The sequence below is a fragment of the Equus quagga genome, chromosome 13 (assembly GCF_021613505.1).
Source record: "Equus quagga isolate Etosha38 chromosome 13, UCLA_HA_Equagga_1.0, whole genome shotgun sequence".
Taxonomy (NCBI): Eukaryota; Metazoa; Chordata; class Mammalia; order Perissodactyla; family Equidae; genus Equus; species Equus quagga.
This window is the reverse complement of record NC_060279.1, coordinates 22991477-23013143: the sequence shown is the minus strand read 5'-3', so window position 1 is coordinate 23013143 and position 21667 is coordinate 22991477. Positions and strand designations below refer to the sequence as shown.

Below are 21667 nucleotides of genomic sequence, written 5' to 3'. Positions count from 1 at the left end.
AACTAATTTATTGCTCTCTCACCCTAGTCTTCTTCCACAATTTTCAGACTGTATATTAAACATCTTAATTCACTTATATTTTAGCATCACCCTAAGTATAAAGACTGAAAAGGGTAATGAAATAGTTCAGAAGAGGCAACGGGCCAGCTTACACAGCTTAGTACACCTAGCACAAACCTGCAGGCACAGATGTACTAGTACAATAATTTATTAGGTAATTTACAGGTACAAAGTGCAAAGGACTTGATGTCTGTTTCCCCAACCCCTTGAACGCGCTAGATCTCTGACTTAGCTTTTGAGGAAAACAAAGGGTTAAAAGCAGACAGTTGCTAAATTCCAAAAAAAGGACAAGGTTTCAAACAAGCACATTATCTTGATATCAAAAGATACAGTAAAACCAAAATTTCATTTATTGCATAATATCCCTTTCCATTTCAAACTTGGAGAGTATAGCACTTGAGACTGGAAGAACTGGTTTTAGTAATTAACCAGATTTCATTGCTTTTGGCAGGAAAATAGAAGGCTCCAACAGAGTTACCAACTCTTCTGACCAAAAAAGTAAAGACAAATAGACAATTTTAGTGGAGCTTTAAAAACCTGTGAGAAGGTTCCATTGACCCTTTGGCCTCCAGTCCGCAAAATAATACTTCATTCTATCAGCTACAGTGGAAAGCAATTTTATGGATTAACTCTATCAAGTGAAGCACATGAAGAGGGCCTAAAATCACAATATATTAATCAGGATATAAAAAATTAGCTTTTCACAGAGATTTTCAGGGGTGTTAGTTTGTCAAAAATGACCTACATATAGTGTTATTTGTTAATAAAGTCACACAACACAAAGCAGTAATTAATCAACGGATTTTCATTTTTCTTTCCCCCAAACTAAAAGGGTATAATTATCCTGTCATTATTATTTGATGATGACTATATCTGCTAACTGTATGAACAGTTAATACCGTGAGTTAAAACCCAAAAAATGAGAAATTAAACATTTAAACGTACTTACTTACTACAGTTTTTACTAGGCAAATCCTTATAACCCACATGCTGTTTTTGGGGTATTCACCTGGTTTATTTTTTAAAAAATAATTGTAGTAAATGCTTTAGTACAAAAACTTTTAAACTCCAAGACTATAAAGTAACGACTGCTTTCTAATTTAAGATGAAGCATTCTATTAAGAAAACACATTGTAAAAACTTTTATAATTCAGTATGATTCAATATAAAATTACTACTTAGTAAAAATGCACGCAATTCTTTGATCCCAAAGTCTAAAAAAGAGAAAATTTTCACTCTTCATGTTTTAAAAATTTTGATTCAAACATTCATACAGAGCCAACTGCAGGATTTATTAGACCTGCTCTTAACCACTTCATAAAAAAATGTCAGCCCCATCTCACATGGCTGCATCATTACAAAATAAAACATTTTAGAAATAAAACTACTAAAACAGTTAAAATTACTACTTAAGAGTGTTAGGTCTCCAAGTTGGTATCTCCCCACTAGAGTTTTGCTGGCTTCCTCAAACTTCTGAGGCAAAACAAAAATAATCTTATAGCTGCCACTTTGTTCCAAAGACAAGTTTTCTAACAAAATAAATTTCTACAGAATTGGTTCAGTAAAAGCAACTCTCTCTCCCAAACCAGGGGCCTTTTCTTGAAATGGAATAGAAAAAAGGAAAAACCGCTCGGGAAACAGAGGCACAGCCCAGTGTCTCCCTCTCAAGGCATCCTGTGAGGGTCTGTCGTTGCGGGATGGAGAGAGCGGGCTCGTGTAGAGCGCCTCATCCTACTAGTTATGGTGACCTGTTTCCCAACAAAATGCAGGCATTTTACATGGCTCAGGATAGTAACAAGGTGGATTAAGCAATTTGTACAATTTTAAAAAGCATTATCAAGCCCCCTCAAAAACAAACCAAAATGGCTGGTTGTGAATGACTCAATGATTTCAGAGATGCATTAATTAGAACGCAACAAGCATATGGTTCTCCCAGTGAAATCAGACCTTCTGGAGGGAAACAAGTTGTAGTTTGCAAGAACTCAAAGGTACTTTGGATTCACTGTAAAGCTTGCCAAAAACATGAACAGAAATTCTTTACTAAAAGAACTAAAGAAGATGCACTATATTTACAAGTCACTGTCAATTTTACTGGGATTTAGAATAAAAAATATTTACAACTCTTTTACAATAAAGAGCATTTAGATCTCACTTGTCAGGAAAATATTTTTTCATTATTAAAAAAGAAAATGGTTGTAAACTTGTTTCTTCCCATATCTACTTCAAGCATTTAACATAACTTCTTCAGAAACTCCACAGCGCAAAAATAAACAACATGCAAACTCTTAAGAACCTTGCATTCTTTGAAAAAGAATATAAATTGGAAAGAAAAGTATATATGTAATGAAAGAAGAGTCAGAGCTCAAGTCTGAATTTAGCCAATAAGGGCAGATGATCTGAAGAGTTATTTTCATTTGGAAGTCCATTCACGGTCCATAAGTCTTGTTCTGTAAGAAGTGACAGTCTAGCTAGAAGTTTCAAGCCACCAACCAAAGCAACTTCAGCTCCTACATTAAAGAAGCACATACATATTTAGTGAAACCGTGTCAACAGCCTATTGTAAATTAATCATACAAGTATTCTTTTCTAAACGATGATATAGAACTTGAAACCCCTCTGGAAGTCAGTTTTTAGAATGTGATTCAGTTTGTTTTATTCAGTTATAAGTTAATTATAATTCTCAAACAGCAGTTTCAGTTTTTTTTATATTTCAGATATTTTTTATATTTCAAGTTATGCAGATAATCTTTAGAAAAAAAATCAATGTAATAAACAACAGTGCTAAGAGTAATTTGATATTGACAATGACATAAGAAATTCATCCATCAACCATTTTGTAGTTGCATATAATCAGACAGACCCAGCCACAGCTGATTAGGAAATTTATAAGGTGACTAGAGAATCAATTAGTACGATTTTGTCCCAGAGACTCAGTACCCACAGAAGTAGAGTAAAAGATGACACGCTCTTGATGTTAAGATTTGAGATTCTGGTCCATGACACACTCTTGCCACCTAGTGAACGTTTATGGCATGACAACTACCAGAACTTCATTACAAAGTCAAAGCAGCAAGCATGTTTTGTGGAATTGATCTAGTGGGGAGGAGTAAGCCATCTCCTGAGTATCACTAATAAGGTTATCCTCAGTAGGAAACAAACAATGGAAAAAGGGAAAAATAAAAATAGCACAAAAAATGGAAGAGAAAAAATGGGGAAATCAGAAAAGATCAAACAGCTGCCCACATTTTTCTGAATGGTATTCTACTTTCAGTTATCTTATACTGCATTTTCTTCCTCACTTTGAATCCCTTGGTTTAAAATCTGATTTTCACTGAATTGTAAAAGGAAAATGTTTTATGATCTCTGCTTTTTCAAAACACAGTCATATTACAGACTTCTCTTTCTCAGAAAGATCCAATACAGTCATGTGCCATAATGATGTTTCAGGCAACAAGGGACCACACATACGACGGTGGTCCCATAAGATCAGCACCATACAGCCTAGGTATATAGTAGGCTATACCATCCAGGTTTGTGTAAGTGAACTCTGTGATGTTTGCAGAATGACGAAATTGCCTAATGACACATTTCTCAGAACATATCCCTGTTGTTAAGTGACACGTGACTGTCTTCCAGGGTCAGCCTGGCAAATGGTCTATGATGGCAGTGTAAGCATGTTCCTACGATGAAGGCAGCACGCCTTTGTAAAATTTAAGCTCAAACCGTATAATGACCATTAGCACAATATATCCAGTTGGTGTCACAAGAAAAACAGTAAATTTATGGCAAGTAAAACCAAAGGGCAATATGAAAGATTTATAACTCAGCAGCTGACTGGAATTGGAGGGTAGAGTTGAGGATACAATAATTTGCTTGAAGGTGTTTCACTGCCTCCCTCTTTTGCAGGTAATTAACAGATTTATTCCAATTTATTACCAATCTGTCAAACGTATCACCAATTTAAAGATATTTTTAAACTTCTAAATCTTGAACTTCATCTAGATGTTTAGCTACTTTTTGCAACTTCAGCCTTGAGGTTTTAGTTACTGTGTTCTCTAGCAGAACTTAAGATTACATGAATTCTTCACCTGGCTTCTCAGCAACATCTTCCTTCTCAGCAGAATAGAAAATATAATCCACAGTTATGGCGCTTCGAGAATGACAGGTGGTCACTTCTGGAATCCCAGTGTCAGGAAAATAATGTGAATAAACCGATGATAAGCTGAAATGGTGCTGTAAATGTGAAGATAATCTAAATTGAAAAGAAAAAGTATTTAGCATCCATCAAGTTCTTCATGATTTTTACAATTCCTCCTATTTAAAGCACTTTTTCATTTAATTTCCAGACAAAGTCCGACATTATGACAAGCTTTATTTAAATAGATCATGTCACAATTTAGCTTTGGCGATGTATAAATTTAACACGTGGCAATATATAAAACCCATTAACAGGGCTGTGATACTTGGGGGAAAAAAGCTCAATAATTAACAAACTAATGTTATTTTTTATTAATTGTAACATATTTGAGGACTTCCACTTACTAACAAACATATTCTAAAACAATTTATAAGTTTTTTATTGTGTTTTTAAGAAAGAAAATCAAAGTAGCCTTCAGGAATGCTATCTGTAACCCACCAGACTTTTCATGTCAGAGGGGTCATATTTTTCTATGATCATTCTTGCCATGATATATGAGATAATTCTGTATGCATCTTAAAACAGCTTCTATAGTGGTCAGCCCCGTGGCCAAGTGGTCAAGTTCGTGCGCTCTGCTTTGGCGGCCCAGGGTTTCCCCAGTTCGAATCCTGGGTGCAGACATGGCACCGCTCATCAAGTCACGCTGAGGCGGCGTCCCACATGCCACAACTAGAAGGACCCACAACTAAAAATACACAACTATGTACCAGGGGGCTTTGGGAAAAAAAGGAGAAATAAAATCTTTAAAAAAAAAACCACACAAACAACCAGCTTCTATAATGGTGTACATTTACCCCACACTACAAATACATATATGATGTTATGGGTAAAGGGTTTAAAATTCATTTCCTATTAACATATCATGAAGTTTAGTATCCTTTATGTCATGAAAGAAAACAAAATTGAAAAAAATTTTTTAATTCATGCAATAAACATTTACCAGACATCTACTAACTTCCAGGCACTACCTTAGAAGCTAAGGATACAGAGACAGAGATGTTGCCCTGCTTTTAAAGAGCTCACAGGTCGATGAACAAAGGTAATTCCTTCAAAATGCCCTTACTTCCAAGTTATAGCAACTTTTTATGTCTAAGGAGTTTTATTTACATTATTAAATGTAAAGCAGGATTCCTGCAAACTGTTATCTCACTATCAACTTTCCAGTTTACAGATATCAGCTATGCATGTAAACACACTGTATTTATACATAGATACTTAAAAATATCTTTTCTTACACCCCACATTGTTATAAAATGATTTGAGAATTACTCAAAACTAAGCATTTGTTAGTCATATTAGCCTTTTTATTAATCTTACTCAGGGAAGTTTTTAGTATATTTGAAAGGTTTAATTATAAATTCCTAAGTATTCTTTTTTAAAAGTTCAAAACAATTGCTTCCTTTCTTACTAGGTTCTTATATTGAGATAACATTTTCTCAAAACAAGGTATACAAAATAAAATAAGATTGAGAAGAAAGCAGATGAAATGACTGAGAGATGATTCTAATTTTGTCCCTAAATTTAAATGTTAAAGCAAAAATAAAAACTATAAAAGAGCCACAAAATGAAAGAATCAGGGCATTTCAAGAACATGCTAAAGCGGTTTCAGTCTCCGTCTTGTTGTATGAACAGACTTCTGTTTGTCAACCATAGCCCCAAACATTCATGCTTCTTTAATAATACAGAATCCAGGCATCTTTGCCCCGTAGCTCTGATGACCTTTTCCTGTAGTTCAGGAGATAAGCATAAATAATTATCTTTTCTACCGGCGTATCTTTTTTGGATCAATTCTCCTATTGACTGTTTTGAGATCTAGTAAGTCAGAGGAGGCTAAGGATTCTTCTGAAATCTAAAAGATATTTTTCTGTGATCTTGACCTTTGTTTAAATATGTAATAGCAATACATTTCAAAGAGTGCTAGCTGGTCCACATCCACGGACAGGTTGTTCTTTTTAAATAACACTGCTTAAGCTATGTACCAAACATCGAGCTTTACATGCTTCGTCTCATCTAATCCTCATAACAACCCAAATTACAGATCAGGAAAGTGAACCTCAGAGATGTTAAGTTTCTTGCTCAAAATCATACAGCTAAAAAGTAGCAAAGTCAGGATGGGAACTCGGGTCTATTTGACTTAAGAGCCAGTATTTTTCACTAGAATGCAATATCATTATCTTCATTTTTTATCCAAGTAATTTTTGAGAAATGATTTTTTTACTCAATAAAGTCAGCAGAAGTCTACTGCTGCTTTCCAGAACTCACTTTTCAGGTGTCACTAGGACCTCTGTTTTGTCCAGCTGTGTCTGTGTTGGATCACCATCTGTAGGAAGAGAGAGAAATGTATAAATACTATCAATATATTGTTTTGTTCTAGTTTGCCTTAGTATAGTCCTCTTACTCTGGGAACAATATTTAATACATATCTATATAGACGCATTGCTAAATGTTTCATCCTGGAATCTATATGTTTTGATGGTCTCCAGAATTAGCACAAATAAGACACATTTTCAAAGCAACATGCAAGTAATTCATGCAAGGATAATTTTAGAAGTTCAACTTAAAAAACTAAATTTAGAGCTCTTTAAAAAAGGAATAAGCAAACAACCATATTTCTTTACATATGAATATTCATCCCTGAGGTGTTATTCCCCTAAAAATTTAGTAGTATGTCTTCAAAGGGAACACTGTTATCAAGAAGTCTGCTAAAATGTATTGCAAACACTTACCTGTCTTTTCTACTTTTGGTACCTGCTGTACCTCATACACACAGTTCTGAGAGATACCTAGGTTTGGGGGCCAAATTGGAATAGATAAAATTCTTTGTCCCCGTGAAGACTGTTCCTGGCCAGATACCTAAACAAAATTTCAACAGGTATCTTAAGTGAATAGATTCTAAATAGTTTATGTATTGAAAAGTTTATGTCTTAAATAAAAGGGAATCCAAGAATGGTAAATATTACCCTTTATTCATTATATTAAGTGATTATTTGTGCTTATAAAATCTTGTTCAAATACAGTTCAGAAAGCACTTATTTACATGAAAATGGCAATCTTTTCCTCCACGTTTTTCTCTAATTTGGATATCTAAACGATTTATAGCTTTGGACTAATGCTGGCCCTCCCTTTTGCTACCTGCAATATAGTTTCTATTATACAAAATACTATGAAAGATGAACTCTTATAAAATTTTAAACCATCACTCAAAACTCAGTGGTGGAGAGCTTATTTTGGCTAAAAATACTGAAGATGAAATGATCTAAAGAATGCAGAAGAAAGCACAATGAAAATAAAAACATAGGATAAATTATACTCAGCTAGAGAATTAAAATATTTATCATTAGTAAAAGAAAACTTATATACTAAAGAAATACTAAATTACTGTTTTGCCAACTGCATGGCCTATACATCCAGAATTCAAAATTCTATTCTGCCACCTTGAGAGCAGTTCCTTATTTATGAAGTATTCATGTCTGTCAATGCATTTTTTTTCTTCTCCATTTTGGATTTTTTGCTGCCTGCCAATTCTTCCAAGCAGAATGTTGCCACAAATAGATGGAAAAGATGAAATTCAATCAAGTGAATATAATTACTCGTTAGTAGTTGTGGAAACTCATCATAGCTTGGTAGAGTGAGAGTACCGGATCACCCACAGTTTTCAAACAGCCCTGTGATGCCTATCCTCATGTTACAATGAAGTGAGCTAAGACTGCCTCCTCATAGTGATGAAGCGAGCACCCACCTTTCCTATGGCAAGTCCTTCATAATTCAATTTTCCTTCCTTTATAAAACTATAGAGTGGAGAACCAGGAACAGAATTAAAGTCACCACACATAACAATAGGGCAGAAACTGCCATCTTTCTGATGGGCAACACTGGAAATCTCTGCCAGAAGCATTGCCAACTGGGTCAGCTTAATATCACCTCGCCTTGGATTATACAATAGATGTGTGTTTGCTACGCAGAGTGCAGGAGAGGCAGTGCTTGGAATTCTGGGCTGCAAGAGCAACACTAATCCAACATTGTCTCTGTCCAACAGCGGAACATCAGGGCGGAAGAACTCCACTGGGTTCACTGATAACAGTGAAAATTTGGAATGTTTGAAGCAAATGGCACAGCCATCGGGTTTCCTTCCAGTCCGCATCTTGTATTCACAGTGATAACCTATAAGAAAGATAGAAATTTAAAACAAGGGATTGTTTTTTTATATATGGCAAAACACAGCTCTCCTAATAATTTTGAACAATGTTTACCAAAGTGTATTCTGCAAAACATTAGTCAAACAGGATGCTAATAAGTGTTGGAATCAAAAAAGTTGGGGACTGGGTCTAACAGGTCTCTTTACTGGCAGACTTCAGTCTTAAATATGCTAATGTGTATTTTCATACTCTCCTTCCATCCTAGTAAAAGTCAGGGTCATGACAAAGACAGTAAGGCCTTATAATAATCTGCCCCCACTCTCCCCCACCCCATTTCTCTGACCTTTTTGCCTCTAGATCTCCCCTCTTTGCCCTACTCCACACACACTGGCCTTCTCTCCTGCCTAAGGCACTCCAAGCTCAGGGCCTGCCTTCACCATCTCCACTGCCTGGAATGCTCTAGGCACGGCTTGTTCCTTCACCTCCTTCAAGTCTTTGCTCAAATGTCACCTTCTCTGATTATTTTGCTTAAAATTGAAACCTGACTCATTCTACTTTCCTGTTATTTACTTACTTATTTGGTTTATTGTCAGCCTTTCTCCACTAGAACGGACGCTCCCCAAGGGCAGAGAATTTTAGCTGTTTTGTTCACTGCTGTACTCCCATTGTCTAGAAAGTGCATGGTGTATAGTAAGCACTCAAAAAATATCTGCTGAATGAATGAATGCAAAGTAGGCAGCATTTCTCAAACGATGACCTGTTTCTAGAAGTGTCCATTCATCAGAAAGGTTTTTAGCTTCTATCCATTAGGCAGTGGTAGACACTTGTGTTATAACAATAAACTAGACAGAATGGTCCCTGATCTCACAGAGCTCAGAATCTTAGGGGTCTGGTGGTGGGCAGAGTAACTCCTGGAAAGGAAGCTACGAAGATATTCTTACACACCTTTCCGTTTGAATTAAAATTATATAACAACACAAGTTTCCACTTGAAATATCTCAATCTTTTCCTGAACTTTTGAGATGGCTATTACATTTTTTCAAAATTAAGATTTTTGGTCTAAATAAATCTGTTATCAAGTTATACTTCAACAACACACAAACCTTCCAAAGTAAATTTGGCTAAAATAAAAGTTACACTGTACCCAATGATTCCAAACTTGGCCTGATCTCTGTTCCATAATGATCTTCTTGAACTTCTTGCAAACAAAGTACCTTGGAAGAAAAAAATGGCTTGAATTAAAACAAAGAGATACAAATATGAATTTTCTTGTGCTTTCATCTTTAAAAGCAGGCTTTTAAAATTCTAAAAACCTGATGAAAACCGAAATAAAAGACATGATCTTTTCTTTTGTAATTTATAGATCTATCAAATTAGTATTTCCAAATCTGAGCAGTCTTCAAAACCCTGGGCTTTCTTGAAGCTCTCTTAGTATCTAAAACTGGTAATTCCCAAAGGAATAATTTTAATTTCCATGTCAGGATATTTTCCTGAATTTACATGTTCATTAGTACTAAATCTTTCTAGTCTTTTCCTAAGAGCTGATTTCTTTGAATGCCATCATCTAGATTAATTTTTGCATGAGTTACTTAAATTTCAAATCAAAGGAAATATCTATTAAATACTTAATATGCTGCCAGTCCCTGTCTCAAAAGTGACCAATACTTAAAACTTTTTGGATCTTTTTTGAAAAGTTAATGATTATTTACACCGACAACCATCAGCAAATAACACTGTGGAAGTCATGATACCTTGTTAAAAACTGTTCCATCACTATGTTTAAACGTCTTCCCTTCTCACCCCACAAACAAAAGAGATAAAACCATTTAGTTTACAAATGAATCACTTAACCCAACTTTTTCTTGTGTGAAGAATTTTGATGATATTTTGCACTTACATCTGCATCAAAGTGTTTAATTTCTTTCAGAATATTGGGAAACCTAAAACTCCAGTGTAATACCGGCCGCCGGCAGTGTCTATAGAGGTGTGAATTGTCTTCCAATAAATCTTGTGAAAGTATATTATAGGACATCACTGAAAAGTCAAACTTGTTCTCACTGTCTTCACATTTGGAGTCAACATTTTTGTCTCCCAAGATCTTCATTTTTTCTTTATTACGGTTACATATATATTCCCAATGCCGTTTTATCGTGCCTATTAAATGTTTTGGACAAAATATAAAGAATTAATAAAATACAGACCATATATTTTCCTGTATATCAGCATTTTTTTGCCTTTTAAAAATTCCCATAGGCAATGAACAAAATGTTTTTCCCTAGGAAATGGCAATGCAGCACTGAGTAACTGAAGCTGTCATCAAATTGATTACAAAGTAAAATGCTATACTGACTGACCAAAAGGTACAATACAGGTGTGAAAGGATCTAGCAAGAGATTCTGGAGGCTGGGAGAGTGTGTTAATAAAGCTAAGACAAGGCAGGGGTCGTGGTTTCTCACTTCTTTATGGTTAAGAAGTAACTCTGCCATACACATGCTTAGCAACCTTATAACCATGATAATCTATTTGTATGTCACAGTTGGCTTTTCAATAAGATGATTTCACATCATATTTTAGTCCTTATTTGTAAGATAAGAACATCAAGTGATTAAGTTCCAGAAACAACTCATCTCAGAATACTGGTGTAGACATGAATGAAGGGTGTATACCGGCAATATATGAAGCAGTGCTTACTGCCTAGAACACTAACGTGGAACAATGCCGACAAAATGAACAAAAGAAAGCTTTCTAATGCAGACCAAAGCAAAGTTAAATGTGACACAGTTACAGAATGCTAGTAAATGATAACGGCTGGTTGACAAACCTAGCATGCAGCAACCAGGAATGTGTGATAGTTTATATTCTGCAAAGACACCATGTACCCTGAAAAAGTGATGAAAAGAGAATCGAAAAGCATGAGATTTTGCAATTATAGGCAGTCCTCGACTTAGAAATGACCACCGTATAGATTCACCTTTGACTTTGTCTCCCTCACCCCACCATTAAAGAGGATACTCTTACTGCCATGGAAGCCATGAAGAAAAATGCGGAACTTTTAGAGGATCTATGAGCTCAAACGAAGGAGAAAACAAGAAATGGGAAGAACTTGGGAAAACAGACTTGGAGATGGACTTTCAAGCTTGAAGAACCTCAGCCCAAGAATCTCTGCCTTTTCACGCATGAAGGTTTTCACTTCACTGGATTACAATGCCTAAAATTTTGCCAACTAAAAATTAAATTGAGGAAAAATATTTTCTACACAGGGGGGAAAAAAGACTAAAAGGAAATACACCAGAATTTTAAAGAGTAGTTATCTCTGAGTGGTGGGATTGTGGAAGATTTTTCCAAATCTTCTACAATGACAATATATTTACAAGCAGAATACCAACACTCTATAAAAATGCCAATGAAGTAAAAATTTAAAAATACGGGCTGGTAAATGAGTTAATCAGACTGCTTTCCTCAAAATTTAAATGCCAGTATCTGCTGCACTGAGGGAAGAGAAATTGTGACCAAAGGTAGAAGAGGAAGATAATTTTTACCAATAGTGAGGTCTGAGTGGAACACGGGAGTTGGAGACACCGTACCATGAAGGTACTAGGAGCCCGAGGAGAAGGGTAAAGAAAAAAAAGTGGAAGGAAAGAACACCAAACTAAACAAAGGCCTTCAACTATTACAGAACTTACCCCAGATCTTGTCCTATGCCAGGCAAAGGAAAGGAAACTATCCCCTTCACTATCCTTCATTGAATATGGAGAATCCTACCCTCAAAGGCTCAGAACTAAGTGTAACTGTACTAGCTCCGAAGAGCGACTTTGAGATTTATAACATAGTTTCTACGGGGAAAACAGAACCAACGATCAACAGCGATTCTCAAGAACTGATTATCTAGAACACAGTTCATTCATAAATTGGGGACTGCCTATGATGGTTGTAGCCACACATCATAAAGTCTTCATATGTATACGAGATGAAAAGGGCTCTAGTCATGCAAACAAAATGTGAGCTATCACCACAAAGTTACAGCACTAACCTGGTGTCACCGCCACATTAAAATATGGAAGATGAAGGTCTAGAAAACTCGTTCTTATTCCCTTGTAAAATACGTATATGTGAAGGCATATAAATGCATTCAGATTTTTGTGGTTCTAGCAACTAAGAGTTTGTAAGCCAACTCTTTGCAATTCCATTTTTTTTAAATAACCAAGACCATCAGATTATCTAATTAATACAGTGGCTTCCAAACTTCTAGAGCTTGTACAACCCTTTGGCATGACTTTTCACGTCATGAGCATCAATCTCTGGCACGTTAGGACTGGGGCTGGGACGATGGGGCAAACACATTTATCCTGACCACGTTTGCTTTTAATAAACATACAAAAATGTGTTCGAATGCTAGGGTTCCATGGAAGACAATTTGAAATCTACTGATGGAGTGGATCATCTTTGGCCTTCATATACTTCATAACATAAATTCACACTACAAAAGCTTATATACCTTCCATGTCAGGAGGAACAAGGTGATCACAGCAGAGAAGACAGATGAATCAAAGAAAGTAAGCAATAGGCCTGATCGGGTTTTTAGGGTGCCTAATTAGAAAGTCATAATTGTGTCACACAAATCCTTCAAACACCACTTTAAAGTGATAGGCAAGTTAGCAATGCTGTTCTCTTGATTGAAAAGTATTAGTGAAATATCGGAAGTCACAAATATGGCTTAACGAAGAGCATTTTCCTTATTCACAATACCTAGGAAGAATGGACATATAAAGAGTCAGGTTGCAGTCAAAGTTTATAAGTATGTAAATGTAATTCCCCATCCATTAAAGGGAAAACACCACCACCACAATTTTCTGAGTACCTACTATGAAGCCAACAGTGTGTTAGGCACTTTGATACGTCTCATTCATCCTCAACAGGCTTTCAAAGTAGACATTATTTTACACCAGGAAACCAAGGAGCAGAGAGGTTCAGTAACCTGTCCAAGTTCACACAATTAGCAGTGAAGCAGAATGAGAGCAGGGAGCATTCCTAAGCCCATGCTTATGACAATATGCCACAGCTCCTCCTGACAGCACATCAGATTTACAAAAGGCTAAAAGACAGAGGAGTGTGCTAACCTGGTAAACACTGTGAGTACGTGAAGGAAACGCAATCTCATGTCATCATAGAGGCCTAGATTTGTAGATTATGGATTGTTCTTAGGACCCTAATTTTAATGCCTCTGAATATACCTTTCACTCATTCAAACAAGTATTTGTTTATAAACACCTGCTGTGGTTAAGTACTATGGATCTCCATTTTTGAGTGCTTAGAATTTCTACTTAAATGTGTACAGAATTTTTACCTAAAAGCACACTAACGCTGGCTAATCTTCTAGCTCTGACTTCCAGGTGAGACTCACTCTGAACGTCTTCCTTTGACAAACTTGCGTCAGCTCCCTACACAATGACACCCGCACAGCCAATTTTCAAATATCTTGAGAAATTATTTTCACTGAAAACTATAGCTCAGTAAGAAAGACAATTCCAAATTCTACTTAGATTATTCATGTATACTTTGGATGTGGGGGACAGGGCTGGTAGCACACAGGGAGTCTAGTAAATCGTTTAGAGTAAAAAGACTATGAGAAAAATGGAAAGAATCAACATATTTAGAAAAAGCCATTTCTCATAGTTGAATAAGATGTGTACCCTTTTTAAGAGAAAAAACTTCCCACAGACTCTCAAAATTACATCTATAGACCCCATATGAGAAATACAGATTTAATAAGCTAAATCTCAGTCTATAAAAAAATCTTATATTTATGATTGTTTCTATTTAAAAGCTCTTTCACCTTACACAAAAAGGTTAGCATTAAAAACAAAAACAAGAGGGGCCAGGCCTGTGGCCAAGTGGTTGAGTTTGTGCACTCTGCTTTGGTGGCCCAGGGTTTCGCTGGTTTGGATCCTGGGTGAGGACATGGCACCGCTCATCAGGCCACACTGAGCAGGCCACGCTGAGGCAGCGTCCCACATAGCACAGCCAGAGGCCCTCACAACTAGAATATACAACCATATACGAGGGGAATTTTGGGAGAAGAAAAAAAAAAGATTGGCAACAGCTGTTAGCTCAGGTGCCAATCTTTGGGGAAAAAATGAGAACAAGCAACTTAATTTTTTAAATAGATCTGTGGACTCCAAAGAATACATCCACCAATTTCTAAGAAGTCTAAGGACCTTTGTTCCCAAAACCCTGAATTTGAAAACTATTCTTAAATTAAACCTACTGTTTTAATCTACTCCTCCATTCTTTTCCAACCTTATTGTACCTGTAGAGTCACTTCAATTTTCATTGTCAGAAATACACAATTAACTGAAGAAAAAATGAAGACTTCACAAAAAGAGAATTTATTTTTCCCTAACAGAACACTTGTTGGTGCCGTCTGAATCGATTCCGACTCCTGGCGACCCTGTGTCCAGCAGGGGGTCTTTCTGCGCCATCTTCTCACTTTCTGGTATCGTATCAAACAATGACTGCTCTATTGCTATGCATAGGGTTTTCACAGCCAATTTTTTGGAAGCAGGTGGTGGCCAGGTCCTTCTTCCTACTCTGTCTTAGTCTGGAAGCTCTGCTGAAACCTGTCCACCACGGGTGACCCTGCTGGTATGTGAAATACTGGTGGCATAGCTCTCAACATCACAGCAGCACGCAGCTGCCACAGTATGACAACTGACAGATGGGTGGTGTGGTTCTCTGACCAGGAAAAGAACCCAGGCCATGGTGGCAAGGTAGCTGGATCTTAAGCACCAGACCAAAAGCGCTGGAAAACTTTAGCCAGAAAACTTTACCTAAAAATAAACACCAAACACTTCTAAAACCTGCAGGAGATTTTCTTTTCTTTTTTTAAATTTTTATCTTATTTTTTTTGAGGAAGATTAGCCCTGAGCTAACTTCTGCCAATCCTCCTCTTTTTGCTGAGGAAGCCTGGCCCTGAGCTAACATCCATGCCCATCTTCCTCTACTTTATACGTGGGACGCCTACCACAGCATGGCTTGCCAAGCGGTGCCATGTCCGCACCCGGATTCCAAACCCGGCGAACCCCGGGCCACCAAGAAGCGGAACGTGGGAACTGAACCGCTGCGCCACCGGGCCGGCCCCTGCAGGAGATTTTCTAAAGGATTAGAAATGAAAGTTTCAATCTAGTCTATGGCTTATGTCTATTTCTGCACCAAGATAAATGTTACCTTTACCTTGGTGTTTTCTTCGTTTTGATGAAGGCTCATCTCCCTCAGAGTTCATGATGTAACTAGAGAGATGAATCAAAGATGTCTGGCTCAGGTTCTCAGGTCTCCAGTTCCAGTACTGAAACTGAGTTCTAGACTCAAACAGACAAGGCGGTCTCCAATTTAGTGAAAAATGCCTACTACTGAAGTACGGGTAAGGAGCACGAGAGTAATGTCCAGGCCACCTCATACAACTAGAAATATGTCTGTTCCAGCAACACCTTTGCAGATTCTCCCACGGTGTAGTCCAGTCTCTGCCCAGACTCTTCTGGTGATGGGGTAACATGGGGTATCTAAAAGAAATAAATACACTCCTTGAGGTACCACTTTTTGTTCCACTACAGTACGTAAAACCTAAATCTGTTTCCTCAAGGGAAGATAATGTCTAATATTCAAAATCTTACCTCTAAATCTGTGAAAGATGGGGATGGAGGAGCAGCCAGTATTTAACTACTAGCAGCAATCTCTCAATATCCCTAAACAACCATGAATGGTACCTAAACACTTAACATAGAATCCACCACACTCCCAAAACACCATATATACGTCAAAAAGTCCACAGTCAACCAAGAGGTGGATCAACCATCAAACTGATATACAGAGTAGCTTTCTAGCATCTAATAAAACTCACTAGGCAAATAAAATCCACAGCAAACCTAATACTTAAATCAAATATGGAACACATAAATTGACTATAATTCAAGTGAATCATCTAACTTGGGTTTGGAGTAAAAACAGGTTTCTGCACAGTATTTTTATACAGAGGTTATATTTTCCAAACATCTGTACAGCTCAAAAAACAAAAACCTAACACAACTTCACAACTACCTTTCTTGCTAGTCAGTGGGTGGCTAATTTATTTTTCCATTCTTATTTTTTTTAAAACCATGCTTCTCCTTGAGGGAAACGAAAGAGGACAGAGATTACTTACTAGCAATTCACCAACACTCCAAACCCAAAAGCACCAATTTAACCTATCATCTAAAATATCTCCAAAGTAGTGCTAACACTATTTGAATAGATATGTTGCTCTCAGGCTCTCTCAAGCAACAATGCAACTCAAGGATCATCTTCTTCCTACTATACTATTCTGGCAAAACGTGAGGATTCAGAGGAGGACTTCTATCCTTTTTTCCAGAATTCATTAAGGGTACATTCCAAGATAGTGTCAAAAATGTCCACTTCTATCTCTAAAGGAATTTTGGTTAAACTGTGCCTACTCTTATTTGACTTTTATATGTTCTTTTCATTTTAACAGCATTAAAATATTTTACTTTTTTTTTCAGCTTATGCATTCTCAAACTGTTCTCTAAATTCAACTTAATTGTAAATATTTAAAGGCATGACATGGGCAGCCTATCCTGCTTGATGACAACTCTGAAAGCCACAGAGATTTGGGCACTTGCTCATTCATTTTCTATCCTAATAAGCTACCCTACTGAAATATAAAACTTGTACTACAAAACTTATTCTCTATATTTGTAGTTACTTATATAGATTTTTCTCTTAAGATGATGAGCTCCTTCAAGGCCAGAGCTTTCTTATTCAGTGTAATCGCAGTCTCTTCCCAAGTGCCTAGCACAGTGCCTGGCACACAGCTGGTACTCAGGAAAACATTGTTGAACTGAACTGGCATCAAGTCCCAGGACTACAGGAGTTAAAACCAGATCCCCATAACTTATGTAATCATTAGTACAGCGCTGTGCTTTCCATGTGTGGTACACCAGTTTCATATGGTACACAACTAAACGTATTGATTTTTAATAGCAAAGTATTTATCTTAAAATGTATTAGGCAAACAGAAACATAATCAGTACATCAAACCCAAGATCTCGCGGATACTGCTTAGGGCGATGCTAATGTAAGCAGCATCTACGAAGTGCTTTTTTAAAAAGTCAGCCAATTTCAAAATACCCAGTAAATAATGCAGAGGTGGAACAAGAATTTGATAATAATCGTAAAGGTTGGTATACAAATGACTAAAGTTTGAGAGACACTAACACAGCAACAAACAACAAACCCCCCGGGCGCGTGTGCACGGCGCGCGCTCCGCTCCGGGTCAGGCCGCCCCGGGACCGACTGCGGACGGGCGGCCTCCCGGCGGATGGCGAGCCCCCGGGGAGGAGCCGGGGCCGGGAGGCTCGGGCGGGCCAGGAGGCTGGATTGGGGGAAGTGGGCCGGGCTCCACGGCCAAGCCCGGTCCGGAAGGCACGAGGCCGGCCGGCGGCCGATGCGCTCCGCGCCGGGCCCCGCAGCCCACGGGCCCAGCGTCCCGCCGGCCACGCGCCGGGTTTACCTATCCCTCGGGGTCTCCGGAGGCTCGTCCGGCCGCACCACCGCCCCGACCCTCTTCCTCCTCCGTCCGCCCCGCCCCGGGTTACCCCGGGCCGCCCGCGCCCGCCCCTTCCTCCTCCCTCCCGCCACCCAGCACTACTGACCGGCCTCTCCCCACCACACAGCGGCCGTAGCCCCTCCTCACACAGCGCCACGCTTCCATCTTCCCCTCTGCGGGCGGCAGCTCTCAGGCCGCGCGCTCGGCCTCCGCCTCTACAGCTGATTTGGCGGCTGAAAGTGCCGGAGGCTCCCCATCCCTAGGCGTCCGGACTCCGGGCCCGGCCGCAAGGCATCCTGGGAGGTTCAACCTCGCCCGCCGCCAAGCCCCCATCTTGCGCCGCGAAAGTCGCCAATTGCCTTAACCCCGAATTGCCTTCAAGAAGCATGCGCAGAGGGTGTGAAGCCCGGGCAGCCATTGCGGCCTAGGGCAGGACGCCCGAGCTCTGTCTTAAAGAAACAGGGAGAAAGACGCAAACTAAAAAGGCTCAAAAGCTTCGTTAAGGCCTACGGGTGGGCGCGTACCGCGCAGTTACTGTTTGAGAGCTAAGAAGAAAAAAAATTTTTAGCGTGTTTTTATAATGACCTTGGGATTTGAAAGGTGGATGGCCAAAGTGGGGAAATACCCTTCTCTGGGTTCCCACAGAACTGTGGTACCACGGATTTTTGCAATTAATTTTGCGGGAACACATCCACAGAACTCACTTTTAAATGTACGTGTGTGTCTTGAGTGTCCACCTTTATCAAACTTGGTCTAGGACTTTAGATTCTTGAAAAACATTATTAATGGAGACCCCTCCGAGAGACAGAAAGAGGGAGAGCTGAGGAGGAATAAAGTGGAAAAGGAAAATGGAAGGCAGGATTGCAGCTTTTATAGGCTCTTTCGGAGAGCAGTGGAGTAATTTCTTGGAAAGAGTTTTCTTTTTCCTTTTGTGCTAATAAGGAAATCAGACGCATTTGAAAAACACTTTCTATCGGTTTAAATATGCATAGTTGATTCTCGTTATTTGAGGTAGTCTATGTTCTATAAAGTTACTGCGAGGGAATATGGAACCACTGCTCCTAGGGGGAATACAGCGTTTTAGGTTCTGGTGAGCCTCTGGTCACAACATATTAGTCACCTAATCAATACATAACCTTGTTTTATATGTGTTTCTGTTTAAAGCCCCTTTATTTAAGATATATTTTTGATTTATTAACATTGAATTCATGCCCAGTAGCACGTAACTCATGCCTGAGTGAAGCTGCTTATCTAACGCATGTATTTTCTCCATAAGGCACGTCACAGACTTCTTGCGTTTAGGAACACCAGACAACACTTCGGATTAAGCTTGGAGGCCATTTTAAACAACAAAATCACCAAAATGTGAAAATAGGTACTGGAGAGACAGTGAAGAGGACGCGTTTTCAGTGTGAGAGCTGAAAACACGAGGGCAGAGAACACACACCTTGGTCAACTACATTTTTCACCCCTCTGCACGTGTCCGTGAATGACTGCAAAACACTGCAAGTATTGGTTTTGGAGTACCAGAGAAATTTTAGTGAGTAGGCAAATTCGCAAATATGGAATGCACCAATGATGAGTGATGCGGGGTCGGTGAGCCGAGGAGTCGAAAGAAAGATTTCTTAGACTCTCAAGATCTGGCAGTAGTGCTCTTTTATTTAGAGAATAGTGTGGAATAGCATGGGGACAGGACCCATGGGCAGGCAGAGCTGGTGTGTGGGGACAGGACCCACGGGCAGTCAGAGCTCCTGCTGCTGCCCTCGCTGGCATGGGGACAGGACCCATGGGCAGTCAGAGCTCCTGCTGCTGCCCTGAGTTGAGGGTTAGGGCTAATTTTATAAGGCATGGGTACGTGACTTATTTTTACTGGAAAAAAAGAAAAGATGATGTAAAAAGTCATTAAATGATTTCACTGCAGATGGGGTCTGGTTATTGTGCGGTCATATAACTTTAGATACGAATCTGGCCATATAGATTGGCATGCAGGTGAGGATGCCCTGGGCTTCTCTCCCTGGGGCGGTCCTAATTCATACCATAAAAAAGTCCACTGGGTCATATAGTTTGGCATGTAGGCCAGGTCACCTTGGGCTTCTCTAGCTGGGGCAGCCTTAATCCACATCAATGAGGATCGAGTGTACTTCCGTTTTAAACTGCCATATTTTCTAATTGTACTCGCAATTTTGCAGTTTATTAAATTTATTGACGAGTAGTTTCTTATCAGTATGTCTTATCTCCGTAATGAGATTGTAAGTACTTTGTGAGCAAGGACCATGACCCATTATTTTCAAAATTCACCAGACCAACTGCTAAGTACACAGTAGATGGTAGATAAAACATTTTTGAATGGATGGTTAACACAGGGCCAGAATTAGAGAAGATCTGTGAATGAATGGAAGCTTTCCCCTCTAGTACATTCTATAACCTCCGGTTTGTGATATGTAGGGAGAAATGTAGCACTCTGATATAAGCAAAAGGGATTAATGGAATTCAATGGAATGCTGGAGTTCGGGGGGATTATTTGATCCTAAAAGATACTCACCAGGCTGGCTGGTGGCGTAGTGGTCAAGTGCGCACGTTCTGCTTTGGCATCCCAGGTTCCCGGTTGGCATCCGGGTGCGGACATGGCACTGCTTGGCAAACCATGCTGTAAGAGGCCTCCCACATATGAAGCAGAGGAAGATGGGCACGGATGTTAGCTCAGGGCCAGTCTTCCTTAGGAAAAAGAGGAGGATTGGTGCCAGATGTTAGCTCAGAGCTAATCTTCCAAAAAAAATAATGAAAAAAGATACCTTTATCTTGGATTAGACAGTTTTAGAATTCCATAGAGATTAAAATTAATTTGTAGAGACTTGATGATAATGCAAATATTCTTGTCTACGGACATCTGAATGAATTCTCTCTGATGGAGGGAGAACTCTCCTTCTCTGTAGAAAAAGCCTGTTTTGCATCCATTTGATCAGTGAGGTGTCTGGTTTTTGGATTTTCCTTGAACAGATTGTAGCATCTCTCTCATTCTCTTATTTAATTAGTCAAAGAAAACTATTTTGTGTGATTTTACTTTTCCTTTTTTTTTTTTTGAGAATTATCCTTTAATGGTTCTGCTGTTCCCACCAAGATGCCTAATGTATTCAACTCACAGCCAGATGAACTTTATTGCCAGAGAAGTACCCCTCATGGATTGCTAAATCCAGGTACATTTTTCTTGTTCCCAGAGGTGAACCTGAAGCACAATAGAATTTTTTAAGTCTCTGTTTTTCCTCATTTAAATTTTCTTTTCCACCAATTTTGTGTTTTGTTTTGGTTTGTATATGGCCAATAAATGATTTCCTTCTGCGGCAGCAATGATCAGGAATTTGGTTATATAGGTGTGAGGATTTGTTGCTTTCTGTAAAAGGATTCATGGTTTATAGAGATCTGTTTTCTGCTGAGTGAGAGACAACAGAGAATCTGGTTTGTCAGTCTTGTTTGTTTGTCTGTTTGTCTATTTTGAGCTCAACTCAAGAATTCTGTGTCCCCTGGGAAGAACAATTCTTTGATTTCTAGACTAGTGAGTTTTTATGTTTTATGTTTCTGTGATTACTTCTTGACCTGCAGAAATTGTAGAATCGAAGCCATAAACTCACCATATGCCTGTGTGTCTATGTGTCTGTTATTCATAAAGGGCTTTACCTCTCA

General features: G+C 38.7%; 1 protein-coding gene across 7 annotated transcripts; it reads right to left on the bottom strand.

The window, feature by feature from the left end:
• Positions 1-192: 192 nt before the first annotated feature.
• Positions 193-18304, bottom strand: ANGEL2 (angel homolog 2). Of its 7 annotated transcripts, none has more exons than XM_046682257.1 (9): positions 18096-18304; positions 15625-15950; positions 10292-10548; positions 9539-9608; positions 7998-8419; positions 6985-7111; positions 6521-6578; positions 4149-4312; positions 193-2567 (listed from the first exon to the last, which is right to left on the bottom strand). In XM_046682257.1, exons 1-9 carry the CDS (start codon positions 18152-18154, stop codon positions 2416-2418), a joined length of 1635 nt encoding a protein of 544 aa, XP_046538213.1. In that variant the 5' UTR covers positions 18155-18304; the 3' UTR covers positions 193-2415. The 7 variants fall into 7 exon arrangements, with proteins under 7 accessions (XP_046538213.1, XP_046538216.1, XP_046538215.1 ...); XM_046682260.1 differs by having other exon boundaries at positions 18137-18304; XM_046682259.1 differs by lacking the exon at positions 18096-18304 and adding an exon at positions 17659-18051.
• Positions 18305-21667: the final 3363 nt, after the last annotated feature.

Excerpts from the sequence above, each read along its gene's own strand:
- ANGEL2 (XM_046682257.1), bottom strand. The coding sequence starts at position 18,154 with ATGGAAGCGTGGCGCTGTGTGAGGAGGGGCTACGGCCGCTGTGTGGTG. Across the intron at positions 6,579-6,984 it reads ACCAAAAGTAGAAAAGACAG|ATGGTGATCCAACACAGACA; the intron begins GTAAGTGTTTGC and ends CTCTTCCTACAG. Across the intron at positions 4,313-6,520 it reads GTCCTAGTGACACCTGAAAA|ATTATCTTCACATTTACAGC; the intron begins GTGAGTTCTGGA and ends TTTTCAATTTAG.